This window comes from Dermacentor silvarum, chromosome 10 (assembly GCF_013339745.2).
Source record: "Dermacentor silvarum isolate Dsil-2018 chromosome 10, BIME_Dsil_1.4, whole genome shotgun sequence".
NCBI lineage: Eukaryota > Metazoa > Arthropoda > Arachnida > Ixodida > Ixodidae > Dermacentor > Dermacentor silvarum.
Genome location: NC_051163.1, coordinates 76,496,917 through 76,514,379, shown reverse-complemented (window position 1 = coordinate 76,514,379; position 17,463 = coordinate 76,496,917). Strand labels below are relative to the sequence as shown.

Genomic DNA, 17,463 nt, shown 5'->3' with positions numbered 1-17,463 from the left:
GCGAGAAGTAGTCAAAGATAATTTTGCACCGAGACACAAAGACAGTCAGTGTCACATATTCACCCCACTTTTTGAAAGACCACTTCGTGTAATTGGCACAAACACGTCCCACTTTTTTAGGAGCTTCGTGTAGAGAAACGAAATTTGTTGTAAACTATTTCCAAGTACATCATTTACGCATACCACGCAAAAAAAAAATAAAGAATAGTTCTCTAAAAAAACTAAGCGGCGTTCTACCAAGGGTTAAATCTGGGTGGCGACAAATGCTCAACTAGCGTCTGTAAGCTAATTACGTGCTATCAAATTAAAATCAAGCACTCTGCCTGTCTGCCTTATCTCGTATAGTCACCTATGCCAGTGACGACCCCCCCCCCCCCCCTCCATTTCTTCCCTGCATTTCCCCCATCAATACTCAAAACGTTTCTTGCTTATCTAAACCGCTGACCAATAAACGCCGCTCCCATCAGCTTTGAACCCATGTACTTCTAGAACTTCTGGCTGAATGTCTTGACCTTCTATTGCAATGTGCTGAGTCGTCAACGGTTTTTCTTTTTTTTTTTTCCGCAGCAGACACAAGTCTCACCCTGATGCGGATATTTGTTCCAGATTGTTTTCGTCCTCAGGTAGCCAGCTCGTGCCTCAAAAAGCGAGGCACTTCCCGTGAATTTATCGTATCACATTATTTTCCAGATTTTTAAAGCGAAGCGTTATAGGCTTACTAGTGTCTGTGGTGGTGGTGGCGGTGGCGGTGTCACGCTTAAAATTGGGCCGATCCGGGCGATACTACAGAAAAGGTCTAAGTTCAATGGCACATACCAGGGACAAAAAAGAGAGAAAGAAAGGGAAAGGAACAACGAGAGAGAGAGAGAGAAAGAAAGAGAGAGTGTGAGTGAAAGAGAGAGAGACAGAAATAAGGAGAGAGGGAGAGAAAAATAGAGAGAAATAAATAAATAAAGAGAGATAGATAGAGAGAGTGAAATAGAGAGACAGAAAGGAAGTCACCACGAAGGTCAGAGAAAGAAAGAGAATGGAAGAAAGAGATAGAGAAAGAAAGAGAGAGGGAGAGAAATAGTGAGATAAGAAAAGATAGATAACGAGAGAAGGAGAGAAACAAAGAGAGAGGGAAAGAGAGAAAGAGAGAGAGAGAACGAAAATCACCACGAAGGTCAGATACACACACGACAAGCTTCACTTACCCCCATTTTCAGATAGGGGAAGGGCTGGTGATTTTTTGCTCGCAGAATTTGGTTTCTATAGACCTTTTTATTTCGATTAGCGTTCTTGTGCGATTAAAACCATGGCCGGTATTTTGTAGCGATGCCTTTCCGATGCTAATGACTTTTCGCGCTTGGTCAGTGGTCAGAGCGACGGTATACGCTCACATTATCAACGGGATCAGCCGGCCGTGAGCGGTGGATGATAAGACTAGTATAGAATAAAGCATAAGGCATCGCTACAAAATACCGGCCCATATTGTGGTATATGTATCTACTGTATCTACTGTAGTCGAATACAACTTAAGTCTGCAGTGAAGCCCCGCCCACGCCCTAATAACCGCCAGCCACTGTTCCTCCGCGAGGCTGCAAATAGTTGGTATACTTCAAACTTTGCCTGTTACCGAAATAAGGCGGTAACCACAAAAATAAAATTATAGGCGCGTAATTTTATACGTTTTCACTCGTCTATTATAGCGGAACTTGCAGTGCAGGTACGACAAGTACAGTCGTATCAAGTACGACGCCATTTTGAAAAGGTCGCATGGCGACAATTTTGTTTGCTTCTGTTATTGGCTGGCCGAGTAACACAACCCCGCGCGGTCCATGTGGCTTTGTTGCCAACTGCTGTTTTATTGCGATAGCAATTATATGGACACTTCAACCGGATTTCTGCCGTCGCCGTGAGGTTCCCTATAGATAAAATCTTCACCGCGCGCCGTATGCCCGAGCGGAAGCGTGCGGGGACGCGCGCTATCACGGAGAACGAACGCACTCAAGCACCCACGCGCAAGCAAGGAAGCGGGAAGCCAGCGCCGGAGGAAGCGCGGGGGGGGGGAGGGGGGCGCACTTCTACTCTGCCAACAACCGCGCTCGTCGCTCGCTCGCCCGCACCGTCTCCTATCTCCACACGGCTCTGACCTTTATGCGCCGTGCATTCGCCGCTCAGTTTCCGTTGAAGCGATAGACCGCACGTACCTTCGCCCGCGGCGGCGTATGCGCTTGCTGCCAGCGTTTTGACAGTCGTTGTCTCCAGTCATTCAGTGTGATCTATTCATGTTTGTTTGTGCGCGCTCACACCACGCTTGTTCATTCAGTTAGTAATAGTCGGGCCACATTTTCCAACGCACGCAACACATGCAATGCTGCCTGGATCGGCCGTGCAGCACTACAGGTGTGTCCCTTCGCACGCGCTGCCCACGGGAAGCGCTTCTCATCAACACCACCGTTTCACACGCGCCTTCTCGTGGTCATCGAGTTTCTCTTCATGTCGGTCTACTTACGCCACAGCACACCTGCTTACTTAATCAGCTCATGTCTACTACAATTCATATTGCTACCAATAGTCAATCAATAGCCGCTCACCTTACTTCGTATGACATTGCTGTGTTGCTATCGCATTCACTGCTTCGCCCTTAGGGCGAAACTGTGACATTTTTTATTAGTTGTATTCTACTATAGCTTTTTTCCCGATACGCATCAATGAGAAAAAATCCCTAAGAATTTTTCCGGTGCGGCGCCGAGTGAACCCGCGTCACGGGGGCTCCTCAAGCACAGCGGCCTGACGCTTTAGCGTAGCGTAATGAATGCTCGCGTGCAGCGAGGTGACAGTTTATATCTCAAGCATCCCACGCACCGGCTCACTACACATCTCTGAGTCCACGCGCGGACTTCGCGGCGGCGCCGCTAGATGGCGCAGCGTGTCCAGTGGGAAGCGAGAGAACTTGGATGCAGTGTATACATGCTTTGAAGGTAACAATAATGCTAATCACACTGATGCCGACATTCATCATGAGATATTGGTTCTGCGTAAGTAAATGCCACGTAGCTGGACGGAACCAATGTAATTAACCAATAATCTTAATTAATCAACCATTAACCATTATTACAATTAAATGAAAAGTGTCAAGGAGAAAATTGTAGAGCAGCTTGAAAAACTCCCGATACAGCTTTCTGTTGCTCAATACGTGCTACATAACTGTTTTTCCGAGCGTGAAAGAAGCCCGCGAATACACGCAAAATTGCCGCGCCACTGGCCGCTCGAGGCACTTTGAGCGTATTCGCGGGTTTCTTTCACGATCGGAAAAAAGTCGCAGTTCCGCCCGAAAGGCGAAGCATCAATTGCGATAGCAAATTAGTAGAGAGCTATACGGAGTAGGGATAGTAGTTTTATCAGCTGTATAAACTTGGACACATTCGCTTACTAACTGAATTAACAAGCGTCGTGTCAGCGCGCACAAGCAAACAGATCCCACTCGATTACCGTACACAACCGCTGTCAAAACGCTGGCGTGAGCAAGCGCGCCAGAAACAGAAACTGAACGGTGAAAGCGCAGCGCATACGAAGGTAGGAGCCGTGTTGCAGATCGCTCTCATGATACGGTGTGCGCGTCCGCCCGCAGCCGCGCAAAGTACAAGTACGCACTTGCTCGCAGAGCAGAAGCCGCACCCCTCCCTCCCGCGCTGCCTTTCCGCTTTCCTCCTTTCGCCTGCAAGATTCCAGTTCCCCTAGCACCCAGTCGCAATTAAGATACGCATTTGGTAGCGCAGCACAACGTCGCCCCCCCTCCCATCCCCCACGGCCTTTCGCGCAACGGAAGACGTCGCGTTTGCTCTGAAAGCGCGCGACCCTCGCGTGCTTTCACGCGCTCATATACAGCGCGCGGAGACGAGTTTATCGCCCTTAGACTTTATGGGGCTCCTGCGTTGCCCAGGGGGCGCTGCGAAAATGGTGCTAAAGAGCGCCCTCTGTCCGAAACTGGGTAGTACCAAGCTCGGTCGTCTGCTTCGGAAAGCACGCTTACAATATGGACCCGCAACTTTCGGTTGTGTTGTACCACGGCCTGCAGCGAATATCGGGCGCCGAAGATTTTTGCAGGGGTGCCACGCTGCATTAAGGCAAGAAATTATGCAACGACGAATACGAATACGTGTACGCCGTTCAAGAAATAAGCGGCGAAGTTTTAGCGCAGTGTCAATCGAAAGCGAAGCGAGTCACGCACGAAGTTGTACTTCAGGTAAGGTTTGCACGCTGCTAGATTCAGGCGCACAAACGCGAGGAAATGCTTGCTATAAATGAATTCAAAGCAGCGATTAGCAGACATCATGTTTACGGAACTGCTCAAGCGCACGACGGTACGCGCCGCGACGGCAGCGGTCTTTCGACATGCCGCGAAACGGCGGGCCTCCTGCAATCTTTGTTGACTGCATGCCGCTAGACAAGTAATTATGCCTGCGCTGTAGTAGCGGCCATCTATTCCTTTAGCAACTGATAAATAACTGATGCAATGCATATGAGCTCGCAGTAACGTACGTGCGAATCGCGCTGCAGCGCGAGTTCGGGCGCTGCTCGCTTGATGTAGCTTTTAATGACAGCGATCGAACATCGATGTGCTGTAATCAATACTGCCTTGCTGCGCTGCCTCAACGTAGTGACTTGGGGTCAAGGATGAGCACATTTAACTCTCAAACCTCTGCTGCTCGTAGTGGGGTAGTGAAGTTATCCATCGCGCCTGACTCTCCGCTTCGCGAGGCCTTGAAGGAAAACGGTTGAATCTGATGTTGGGAATCAGGCCTTCTTGCTCGTGGCAGCTCACGACGCAGCAGTAGTGACGGTGACGCTTTTTCGAGGCTGAGCTAGGTCTCTCCTGATCGGCGTTGCCGATTCATTCTGCTTCCAGCATTACGTCCCAGCGGTCCTGAATTTCCATTTTCCATTTCCAGTCCATTTTCGTTCAACTATAGGCTGCGGCCTGCTCGCCGCGTGGTCGGCGTGGTCTGTGAGAAGTGACGAACCTTTTCGCACTCGAAACAGGTCAGAAAAAAAATGCGAATCGACGCAAAACTCGGGCTCGAAACGTGCTTCGCCACAGCCAGGGCTCAGTAATACCCAAGCTGGTACTACCCAGATGACGTTTTTCGCGGCCACCAGGTGCCGCCACTATACCTCAAACTCCAGCGCAAGACGCCCATACAGAACTTCACGGCGATGTTAGAAATACCCTTGGAGTGTCCATATATTCGATAAAACACTTTTATGTAGCACGTATTGAGCAACAGAAAGCTGTATCGGCAGTGTTTGAAGCTGCTCTGCAATTTACTCATTGACTTTTCATGTAATTATAATGTTGATTAATTGTTGATAAATTAAGACTATGGAATTAGGCGGAATCCAAAAAATAATCTGAGTATCTTCAAGCAACGGCAAACAATATTACCTAGGTTATGTCCAGTTACGAGGCATTTGCTTACTAGCTTTTAAGGTTTGGCCCAAGCTACGCGGGACACCCGGTATATATTGGCTGATGCCGTGAACGGGAGTTTGGCCATCGTGTGGAATAGCCCACTTTCAAGTATTTCGCATATTATCCATTTGAATGACACAATGGCATCTTGTCGTTAGGTTATAAAAAGTACACGGAAACCTGAATTAGTAAAATTTAGTATGCGGCGGCGCATAAAAAGCTTGAAAATTGAGTTAAATGGAGTCCACTTTCAGCCGGCCGCTGAAACTAAGGTGACCCATTTAATATCACTCTAAAGAGGAATACTAAATCAGCCTATAGTGATAAAACATTATCTAAAAATCACATTTTCGTTGATTCAGCGGAAAGAGCTAGGTTCGCTGTTAGAAGTAAAAATGAGAACTAAACTTTTCTTTTTTTGGTCCTCCAATCGTTATATCGACAAAGTATAAACTAGGCCCGCGAGCAGCTCGCCGTCAAGATCTATGATGTTTAGGTCACGGTACGGTCTCGCGCCGCCCGGTCGCCGAGGTCACGGTCGCGGGTCAGTGGAGGAGAGGTCAGTGGAGGAGAAAATCATCCCGAACCACCCCGACCACACAGGCCCTCCGCGTGGCGCAGTGTTAGTGAACAAAACTGAATTCCTCAAAGTAAAATCCAGGGTAAATACACCTGCATGGTAGCGAAGCTTCCATAGAAGTCGTATCATACGTTCAAAACATGGCGGTTCATCGGCGATGGTGATGATGTGGCTTGCCCCTTTGTATCGGGGGGAGCAAGTTTTGCACTCTAGCCGTTACGTCACAGCAAAAATAATAATCATCATCATCAGCCTATATTTAAGCCCACTGCAGGACGAAGGCCTCTCCCTGCGATCTCCAATTACCCCTGTCTTGCGATAGCGTATGCCAACTTGCGCCTGCCAATTTCCTAACTTCATCATCCCACCTGATTTTCTGCCGTCCTCGACTGCGCTTCCCTTCTCTTGGTATCCATTCTGTAACCCTAATGGTCCATCGGTTATCCATCCTACGCATTACATGGCCTGCCTAGCTCCATTTCTTCCGCTTAATGTCAACTAGAATATCGGCTATCCCCGTTTGTTCTCTGATCCATACCGCTCTCTTCCTGTCTCTTAACGTTACTCCTAAGATTTTTCGTTCCATCGCTCTTTGCGCGGTCCTTAACTTGTTCTCGAGCTTTTTTGTTAACCTCCAAGTTTCTGCCCCATATGTTAGCACCGGTAGAATGCAATGATTGTACACTTTTCTTTTCAATGACAGTGGTAAGCTCCCAGTCAGGATTTGGCAATGCCTGCCGTATGCACTCCAACCCAATTTTATTCTTCTGCAAATTTCTTTCTCATGATCAGGGTCCCCTGTGAGTAATTGACCTAGATAAACGTACTCCTGCACAGACTCTAGAGGCTGGCTGGCGATCCTGAATTCTTGTTCCCTTACCAGGCTATTGAACATTATCTTTGTCTTCTGCATATTCATCTTCAACCCAATTCTTACACTTTCTCGATTAAGGTCCTCAATCATTTGTTGTAATTGGTCTCCATTGTTGCTGTAGCACAATGTCATCTGCAAACCGAAGGTTGCTTAGATATTCGCCGTTGATCCTCACGCCTAAGCCGTCCCACTCTCAGAGCTTGAATACTTCTTCTAAGCATGCAGTGAATAGCATTGGAGAGATTGTGTCTCCATGCCTCACCCCTTTCTTGGTAGGTATCTTCCTACTTTTCTTGTGGAGAACCAAGGTAGCTGTGGAATCCTTGTAGATATTTGCTAAGATATTCACGCATGCCTCCTGTACCCCTTGGTTATGCAATGCCCATATTACTGCTGGCATCTACTAATAACTAAATAATACTAAACTACTATACTAATACTACTAAAATAACTACTAAAATAATAGCAAGGGGCAACACGATGATGGTGATTTATTGGCATCCCCTTTGAAACGCGGCAGCGACATATAGTCACCTAGCCTGCTTGATTTAATCAGGTGTACTATACATGTTCTTTATCTAGTATTTTTGTATACCTCATTATTCTTTTTCTTTTTCAAAATTTACCTTGTACCGCTACCTATAAATTTAAGAGATCAGGTCGTATCCATCTTTTCCCTGCTTTTTTTTTCCACCAGTACTCTAATCGACTCTTGCTTATCTATACGGCTGATCTGTTGATGCTTCCTTCAACTTTAAACCCAAGCGCTTCTGGGAGTTGCACGTTACCTACGGTTCTCGCTGGGTGTATCCCGTCGCATTCCATTAGGATGTGCTGAGTGGTCTCTGGATCTTTACTGCAGCATACACATGCCTCATCTCGTTCCGAATATTTGCTCCGGCATGTTTTTGTCCTTAGGCAACCGGCTCGAGCCTCAAATAGCAAGGCACTGCCCTTTGTGTTAGCGTACAGATTTTCCCTTCTAATTTCTTCTCCTTCTTGTAAATCTGCATTGTCCTTTTTGTTTCCATTCTTTGCACCCCATTCACCGTCTCTACTTCTCTCTCTGATGACTCCTGGTTGACACAGTTCATGGGGCTTATCGCCATCTCTGTGAGGAGGGAGCACTTCCAGCGGGAAAAAAAAAATAATTTGACGTCATATCCGTTAAAAACAGAAGTGACGTGATTTCGTTCTTAAAAGCGCCAAATTTGTTTTCGGAGGCCTGCCATTAGAGTTGTACATTCAAATGCCCCGCCATTCGACGCGATGAGCGTTTCGAGCTTTCAGCGCGGAAAGCGATGCAGGAAAAGTTCAGCCGTACGGCCGGGTGTCAAAATGGCACCCTTCCATGATCGGATGAGACTACTGCTGCTTCTCCTTCTCTTCCCTTCCTCACATCTTTATCCCCCACTTACCCTTCCCTGACGTTGCGCCGTACCCCCTATTGGGCAGCAGAAATAGGCGTCATTTTCCTTGATAAACCACTACTACTACCCTTGCTCAGAACATACTTTGTTTGGAGGCCGACGAACGCTTTGGGCGTAGAGTGCGCGTCCTTTCGTCGGACGCCAAGCCCGTCGGCCAGCGCTGTCCCACGAAAACAACTAAAGTGAACAATTATCTGGCGGTCGCAACTGACTACTTTTACTGAACAGGCTAAAAAACAATGAAACTACACGCGTCAGCAAATTCAGAGAAACTTCTACAAGCAAGGCAACGCAACATGTGAGGGGGCGCATTTTAACAGGTGAACTTTACGAGCGCCCCTTTCTGCCCGCTTCAAGAGCTGAACTAGCCACCGTAGCTGAGCCGCTATTAGAGTGTACTAGATCTAGAGCCGCTATTCTGGACATTTCGCCATTTTCTTCGAGGCGTGACGTAGGCGCGACGCTTACAAAATGGCGCTGGTGGCCCCGTTTTGCTTTCGTAACGATTAGAGTGTACTAGAATATGGTCGAGTGGGACGAGCGGCTGGGGCGGCGCATGCTTTGCAGTGAGGCGCCCGACGTGGAAAAATACTGGGGCGGCGCTGCGGTCGAACTGGATTGGGCTGCATCAAGGTCGCGCCGTTGGAAACTGCTGGCGATACAGCTCGGCAGGGTCATTCGTAGTACTTCGCGCGCTGGTATTTGCGTTCAGACCGATAAAATGGGGTTCATAATTGCATATGGCATGTATTTATGCCTTAAGAATAAATTCCTTTCCTTTCTCTTCTTTATTTTTTATTATTTTTAATGCCGCTTGGTGATTGCGCGTGCATTGCGGCCGCAGTGTCGGCTTTCATTTTACTATGTTATTGTACGGTTCCCTTTGGAGAAAAAATGTTTTTGTCGTTCTTCAAGCAACATGTATGTCTCGTGTGTATTGTTGCGCATATAGTTTTCCATCAGTAGGTCTTGCGAAACGCACACGAAGCAACATATGTAACGTTCCTGCTTGCCGCTTCAAACACGTAAAGCATATCTGCCCCATCCGGCGCCTTGTACTCAGATTTACTGGAAGCATTGGTATAGATAAAAAAAAATAGGAGTAAACTGCAGTGCAACATTCCATTCAAGTGTCCGCATTCTCGCGTAACAGAATGTGGAGTAATTGGTACGGGGTCATTTACTGCAGTCGGACCTTGAGCGCCGAAAACGGTTTTAGTTAGCCATTCTATATGCTAATCTTTGGCCGTAAGCCGTACGTGGATTTTTTTTTCAGTCGATTCTTCAAAAAATAAAATAAAGCCTGCGCGGTAGCCTAATTAGTGCCTATATCGTGGATACGGCGTTGCGCTGCTAATTCTGGAGCTCGCGGGTTCAATCCAGGTCGCGGAATTCCATGGGAACGAATTGGAATAGACTCGTGGTACTTCTATTTAGGTGCGCGTTAAAGAACCCCAGGTGGCAAAAACTATAGCGGTTGCCTCATAATCATATCGTGGTTTTGCCACGTAAAACCCAAGAATTTGCTTATATTAAAAAAAAAGAAAAAAGCAGGTGGCTGCGTTCTTCGGCCTATTTCTGGGGGTGTAAACAACATAAATTATTCTAGAGTCTGATTTCCGAGAAAAACATGTTACGCTTATCCTATATTTCATGCGTAATTGTAATGCCGTTCCCAAATGTATGACCGCTCAACTCTGTAGCGTTCAGTTATCTGATGCACTATCATAACGACTATAATAAACAATTAAAGGAACGGCATACCTCACACAGAGGTAGAGATATGTGCAGATCTGTTGCGTTCGTTGAAGAAGATAAGTGTGGTACCACATGGGGCACTCAGTTTTAATGGGTTGCAAACATGATGAGACTGTCAGCAATTCTTGTCTGACTCAAGTTAGCAGATTTACAGGCTGCCCCAAAACGGGGCGTTTATATAGAGCTAGGAACTTGTTAAGCAGGACTTATTAACACCCGTCCGTTAATTCTCTCAGGAACTGCGCCTCTGCGCAACAGCCACGACTATCCGACAGCAAAATTATTCGGAATAACAGTCCTCACTTGCATGCAGTCACTCACCTTTGAGACTTCAATAGTGCTGTTATGCATTACATTAGAACGGAAATGACTATTCCGCGTCGTACATCATAATAATAACACTTGCACACACACACACACACACACACACACACACACACACACACACACACACACACACACACACACACACACACACACACACACACACACACACACACACACACACACACACACACACACACACACACGCACACACGCACGCACGCACGCACGCACGCACGCACGCACGCACGCACGCACGCACGCACGCACGCACGCACGCATATATATACAGGGTGTTTCAGCGAACACTTTCAAAATTTATTTAAGGTTACCTGTGGCAGATAGCCCGATTCTAGTTAAAGAGCTGGTCTACTGGAAGAAGCGGGCATTACTTGCAAAAAACATTGAAATGCATAATCGACTAATTACCAAAAATTGACTAGTTTTTAACTAATTACCTGATGGCCCATATTGCAATTTACAAATTGTAGTCGTGGAGTTCGCAAAGCGGATCCACTTGGAATTAATTATCAGGATAACACCAGTTTCGAGATATTAATTCCCAAACTTTGCGCAGAAATGCATTGGCGTTCCAGCTAGTTTTGTGCATCAATGCGTAAATCGACGTTTTGTTAAAAACTTAACTGGAACACCAATGCATTTCTCCGCAAAGTTCGGGAATGAATATCTCGAAACTGGTGTCATTCTGAGAATTCGTTCTAAGTGGATCCTCCTTGCGAACTCCACGGCTACAATTTGTAAATTGCAATGTGGGCCATCAGGTAATTAGTCGATGATGCATTGCAATTTTTTGTGCAAGTAATGTCCGCCTCTTCAAGTAGACCAGCTCATGAACTAGAATTGTGCTCTCTGCCACAGGCAACCTTTCAGAATTTTCGAAAGTGTTCGCTGAAACACCCTATATATATATATATATATATATATATATATATATATATATATATATATATGGTTTTGCCTGCCATGAATATTATTTCTGCGAATGAGAGTTTTATTTCCAGTATTTACTAATAAGTGTGTTTGTTTCTGCAAACACGTGCGCTTATTCCGGTCGGGAGTTCTCACTTTCTCAATTACTGCATTTAGAATTTTTGTTATTTTCCCCTTATATATATATATATATATATATATATATATATATATATATATATATATATATATATATATATATATATATACCCTTTGAGTTCATTACCTAGAAATACATTGGTCATTCTTCGCGCCACGCAGTAATAAACCTGGTTTATTTCACTGTAATATTGTTTTCTTCGATCCTTGTCCCTGATCAATATCCACCAACAAGAAGCGCGTGTAAAATGACACGATATCAATAATAAAAGTTTCTTACGTAGCCTTCATGGTGCGGAGATACCAGTTACTTTTAGAGGACAGTGGTAAAAACAGCAGTTCACCTGGCTAAAACTACATTTGGCACCGGCCGTCAAGAGTCATGGGCGCACCGAAGCAACTAAACATTAAAAAAATGTACTGTACAGAGGTTCTGCGAGAAAAACTGGGCGTCCGTCAGCGTCCGCGTAGCGAACGCGCGCTCGCTAGCAGACGACGCGCTTGACAACGACAGCAAAATTGAAGACGTCGCGTTGTATAATCCCTGCCTCAAATATACATGTTTGACAAAATGGTGTAAACATAAAGTTGCAGTTGAAATAAAGCACTATTTTATGAGCGTACTATGCGCAAACGGCCTCGGCGCCCGCAGCGAAATTACGTTGAATATGCCGCGGAGCGCGTCTCCGCCCCAATCCAGTTCGCTCGCAGCGCCCTCGCACTATTTTTCCACACGCGGCGCCTCAGCGGCAGAGCGCCGTTCGGCCCACTCGACCATTGTCTAGTACACTCTAGTAACGATACGCAAATATGACGTTTCGCCTAAGAAACTGTAATGCAGGCATTGAACCTAGCATTCTTGATAAAGGAAAACAGTTTTCCTCCCCAGTAAAAATAAAGCCGCTAGCTCAAAGCGTACGATTATTCCATCAAAATCGTTTCTCGCTTCCGTCGTCTGCATACGCGCAGGCTGTCGTCTGCTTCATTAGATAGGATGCATGTCCTCGTGAAACTGAATGAGTCATCGTATATCGGCACCCACGCGCTTGCTTTCTACCTTGAGACAACACACGCGACCTACCAGTGATGATGAGCGCACGCTCTAGGCCGCGTTATCGCTATCTCGTGATCCGCAAGTGACTCAGCCCGACTCGTCTGGCTGAGAAGCGGCCGAATATCATCGATAGCGTTGCGCGCGCCACAGGTATCCGCTTGCGCAACGCAAGCGCCGGCACTGCCATCTCTTGTGCACTTCGCTGCTTACTCGCACCGCGAAAGGAAACTTCACGGCGCCGTCTTGCGTACATTTCTTTTAGTAAATTAAAAAGTCACTGTTGTCATAGCCTTTGATGAAGCGAAAGGTCATCAAGGAATTGAAAATTCTTAATCTATTCTTTAGGTGTATGCTTTTTATGATTATGAAGATATGAGAAATACAGTAAAAGCATGATTTTAATCAACAGAAATAATCAAATAACAAATAGCAATAGAAATAAGCAAATAAAAATTATTTGTAAATTACCAATGGCACATACAATTTTCTTTAATTATATGCCGTAAAATTGAATGAACACTTTCAGAATTTTCCCTACGATCTGATGATTATCACACTGCGAACCTTTAGTTCTATTTATTCCCCCAAAGGAATAACAAATGTATTTTTTTAGAACATCATTTATTCGTTTCTATCCTGACGAAAAACACTTCCAAAGAAAATACTGTCACTTACTGCCGTCAGCGTAACATTTCTAGTTAACTTTCATAATGATGTATTTAAGTCTGTACAGAATTTGCAAGAATATACATGCCCAAAACTCGTGGGCCAGGAAATATGCATTACAGTAGCATTGGAGGAACATGCTTGTCTATATACAAACACAATGTTCAGTCAAACACTTTAGGAAGCCATGAGCATCACTTGAATCTCTTGCATACTTTGTACTCTCCGATATATATATGGCTGATGAAACACTCGTCAGCACATCTTACACATGCTTCAGAGAACAAAAAATCTACTCCAGTGGCTACGATCAGAAGGTTGTCGCACAGCAAAAGAGGGCTGAAAAGAATACAACAGTTTTGCAACTACAGCACCTTCAAAGGCCAATTTCTAGCAGTCACAAATAAGTCCATGACTTCAGCTTAGGTCACACAGGTACTATAACCAGCTTGCAGCTAGCCATAATTAAAGTTAGCTAAAGTTGATACTGGCTTATCACAATCTTTATTGCAGGTTTATAGTAAATTTCAGAAGACTATTTTATAAAGGGAAGGAAAATGTTAAAGTCATCAGCTAAAGAAGCTTGATTTATAATGCAGAGCAGACGGCCTTCCTGTAGTCAGTGACACCAGCAAAGCAAGGTAAGCCAGTCTGCTTTTTCTGAAGGGGAACTAAGATGGAGATGGCCAAATGTAGTCGAATCAGCAGCTTGTCTCCCTCGAATTCAACAGTAGATCTTGTTTACTACAATAATCACCACAATTTGTAGCAAAAGAAGAGGTATCGACAATGTCCAATAATTACATTTGAGTTAGTGCACAATTGCCTAAGAACTTGCAGCTTGCAAAAATTTCCAGCCATTTCGCAGAGCCAGTTGGTTATCATGATAATTCAAGGCAGTAACAGACAATGACCTAAAGATACACTGTATCCTTTCATAAAATCTTTCTTCCTGAATTAACAGACTTTCTCGGTTTTATTCAAGGCACTACAGGTGGCAAGACAATGCACAGTTGGAATTTTACCTGCATAGAGAGTCAAAGACTGCAGATGCTTAACGCATGCAAATTAGTGCCAAAGTGCAAACTGCACGGCACTAATTCATGGCATTATGGTCAGCTAAAAGCAATTGCTCATGAGGATATTATTTTTGTGGGTCACCTCCTGCATGGCTCAAGTGTCACTTTGGTGGTGGAAGTCGTCCCAAATGCCCGAAAGCACACACTCATCAGGCACAGCTACAGCCTAAGCTGTGCATAGAGTAACAAATATTTGTAATTATTCACCAGGAAAAAAGAAAAAAACAAGCACTTGGCATAAGCTAACACAAGTTGCCAGACACGTGAGCAGTGTGACATCTTAGGTGCTTCTCATTTAAGTGACCCTTGTTTTCCCCTCCCTTTTGTCAGCAAAGTAAAAAGCAGAAGGCATGTTGCATTCTGTAAAATTAAAACCGCGATCACTGTTTTTGAAACTGCTTAATGCTGTTGCTAAAATAAAAGAGATTGTCATGCTAACAAGATTCCTCAACAGATGAAGCATTGATCATATCACTGATTCTGGAGCTTCCTGAATGGACATTTGTGTGGCTGCTAAATGTTCGTAAACTGCCTCACCAAGCTGCTATTCAACGAGATCGAAAGAAAGAGCTGAGTGACAAGGCAGTATGCATACGAACAACATACTGTTGACATCATCAAAGATTTGCAACTAAAGATATACTTCACAAGTACACCAGTGTGTGATACCTGCATGCAAGGTGCTTCAAGACAAAGACATTCAAATTAATTTTTGTGGCACATCACTGCGTCAGTTGCTAAAGCATGTCTTATTAAAAATGACTCGTGCTTACGCTAATCAATTTGGCTCAACACACTGCTTCAGTGAAATTATATTAAATCAGCCATCAATAAGATCCTTCACAAAGTCAATGAAACATTCAATTCCAGCTCTAACTCGAATGACATAATCACCAAGGCTACTTGTGCCTTTTCTATCACAATGGTAATGTTCACTTTCCCATGAAGGCTCTCAAATGATGAGAAGGCTGTCCAACCACCACAGTAAGATGCACCAATCCTGCTACCAACCTCCTATAAAATACCCAATTCAGAAACAACATTGTGCCAAATCCAGTGCTTGAGCTTCCAAATGTAAAGCAACATCCCACGGATAAAAAGAAGCATTAAGAAAATTCAACTGTAGCCCTAAGAGAGCAACACATTTACATAAGTACAAAACCACTGCAATGAAGCCCATGGTAAACAATAATCATAGTGCCATGCCTTTTATTCAGGCCTTAGCCCTTCAGGACGTGCCGGTGATATGACCTTCTATATCACTTGTGGCTAAACAAGAAGCCATTCACTGAAATATCTTGGAACTTGCAGTTTTTAAAAACTAAGAAAAAAGGAAAAGCATGGTGCATAACAAATAGCACAGCCAATATCTTTGTTCTTCGGTCATCGTGAATGATGAAGCACCAGTTTTGGTGACAACACCTAGACTCAAAGAATTGGAAGTCCCATTATTTCACCTAATTACAGGCGATAACATCAGCTAGCAAAGATAGTCAATAAAGAACATATACAGAGGTGGATACGAAAAAGAAACAAGGTCGCTGGCTGCCATGCTCAGTCTTCCAAACTGGTGAGCCATGGGCACTTGGCATGACCAATGGGACCCTGTGGATTGTAGCTGCTCTACTGACTAGCGGGACATCTTCTTGTGACCCCCTTCAAATGCCAACCTGGACTGGTGAGCTGCAAGGTAGAAAGAAGAGAAAACAATGTGAATGGACACAAAACGGGCTATTTTGCATAGCTAAACTATCTGCTGTCTTCAACAATTGATAACTGAATGATAACTTGACTAAAATACAATTTTTCTTGCTTTTGCTTTCATCCGAGTGATTTCAGAGAGGTGTCTGCCTTTACACTGTCCAGAGCTTGCACCACCTTTGTGAACAAGCTGGGTAGCAGTGGGAATTTGCATTTTTGTGTTAGTACACCCAGATAACGAACCATTATAATTGTCTGTTTGCATGACAACAGTTCACAATACAAGGTCTGACAATTAAGTTTCTGAACTTGACATCATGTGGCACGGAGAGGTGGGACCCCCCATACAAGCAGTATACTGAACAAAAGTGTAGTAGTGAGCGAGTTGGGACACATTCAATATTACAGTGCAAAATAGGTATAGACATGGAAAAGTAGCGATGACATGTGTGCCGTTTTTCAATGAAAGAGTTGTTGAAAAGTTGTGAGCCAGGCATCTATTGCTCAAACTAAGCAGGAGTTTGCTTACCTAGATAACACGCAACTATGCCTTGCCCTTAGTCACTCCTGATTTTGTTACCTTTTTTTTTTTTGCAAGTGCAATTAAGTGATTTATTTTTCTTCACGAGAAAAAGCATGGTCTCACCTTGTCTCCTGTGTATTTTGTACTTTCTATTTGTGATCCTGTATGTTTAACCGTCGTAAAATTATGTGAAGAGCTCTGTAAGATTTCATAACCTAGGTATTGCAATCTCATGGCAGTGACTGAGGTGCAGCATTGAGGCGTCAATCAACAACACGACATGACACTTTAAAGATGATTGCTGCGCATTGTTGTCTGCACTTGTGTATGCGCACTGCCGTGAAAATTTCTAAACATTCAATTTCTTGTGACAAACAGCGAAATATGAGGGATGTTGGTGGAGCTATATGTTGTGCATTCCACGAAGAAAAGCACCACAACAGATTAAAAATTTTACAGAAGGGTGAAAATGGGTGATTGATGAAGTAAAGCCCGACCCACATGGAGCGATTTTCTAGCAAAAAACTGGTGAACGGCCGCGCGCGGCGTCCACCCGGCGGCCGGCGGCTGTTCGCTCGGCGGCCGGCCGCGAACAGCCGCCGATCAAGGTACGCTAGATATTGTTCGCCGGCAACCCACTGCTTGCCGGACTTGGCGAGTGGCGCAGACCAATCAGGGCGCGGTCGCGTCCGACTTCCAGCCGCCGCATTTGACTCGGCTAGCCAAAAGAACATGGCGACAAATGCTGTGCGCATCGCGTACAATGATCGGCTGATCATAGCCGTCCAGGCACGACTAATATTATGGAATTGTAGTCACCCTGAATACAAGAACTCTTCGAAAAAGATCGTTGTGGGGTAGGAAGTTGACGTGGAGATTGGTAGTGACCCTGAAGGTGGGCCAACAATAATCACCACTCCTTGTTGA

The 17,463-nt window shown here is 44.9% G+C and overlaps 1 protein-coding gene across 1 annotated transcript in view; it reads right to left on the bottom strand.

Moving 5' to 3' along the window:
• Window positions 1-12,947: 12,947 nt before the first annotated feature.
• Window positions 12,948-17,463, bottom strand: part of LOC119466123 (eukaryotic translation initiation factor 4E type 3) — a 52,899-nt gene continuing 48,383 nt past the window's right edge. The window contains exon 6 of the mRNA XM_037726611.2: window positions 12,948-15,995. Within this exon, the coding sequence (XP_037582539.1) occupies window positions 15,943-15,995 (53 nt within the window). The 3' untranslated portion in view covers window positions 12,948-15,942. The remainder of the gene's footprint in view (window positions 15,996-17,463) is intronic.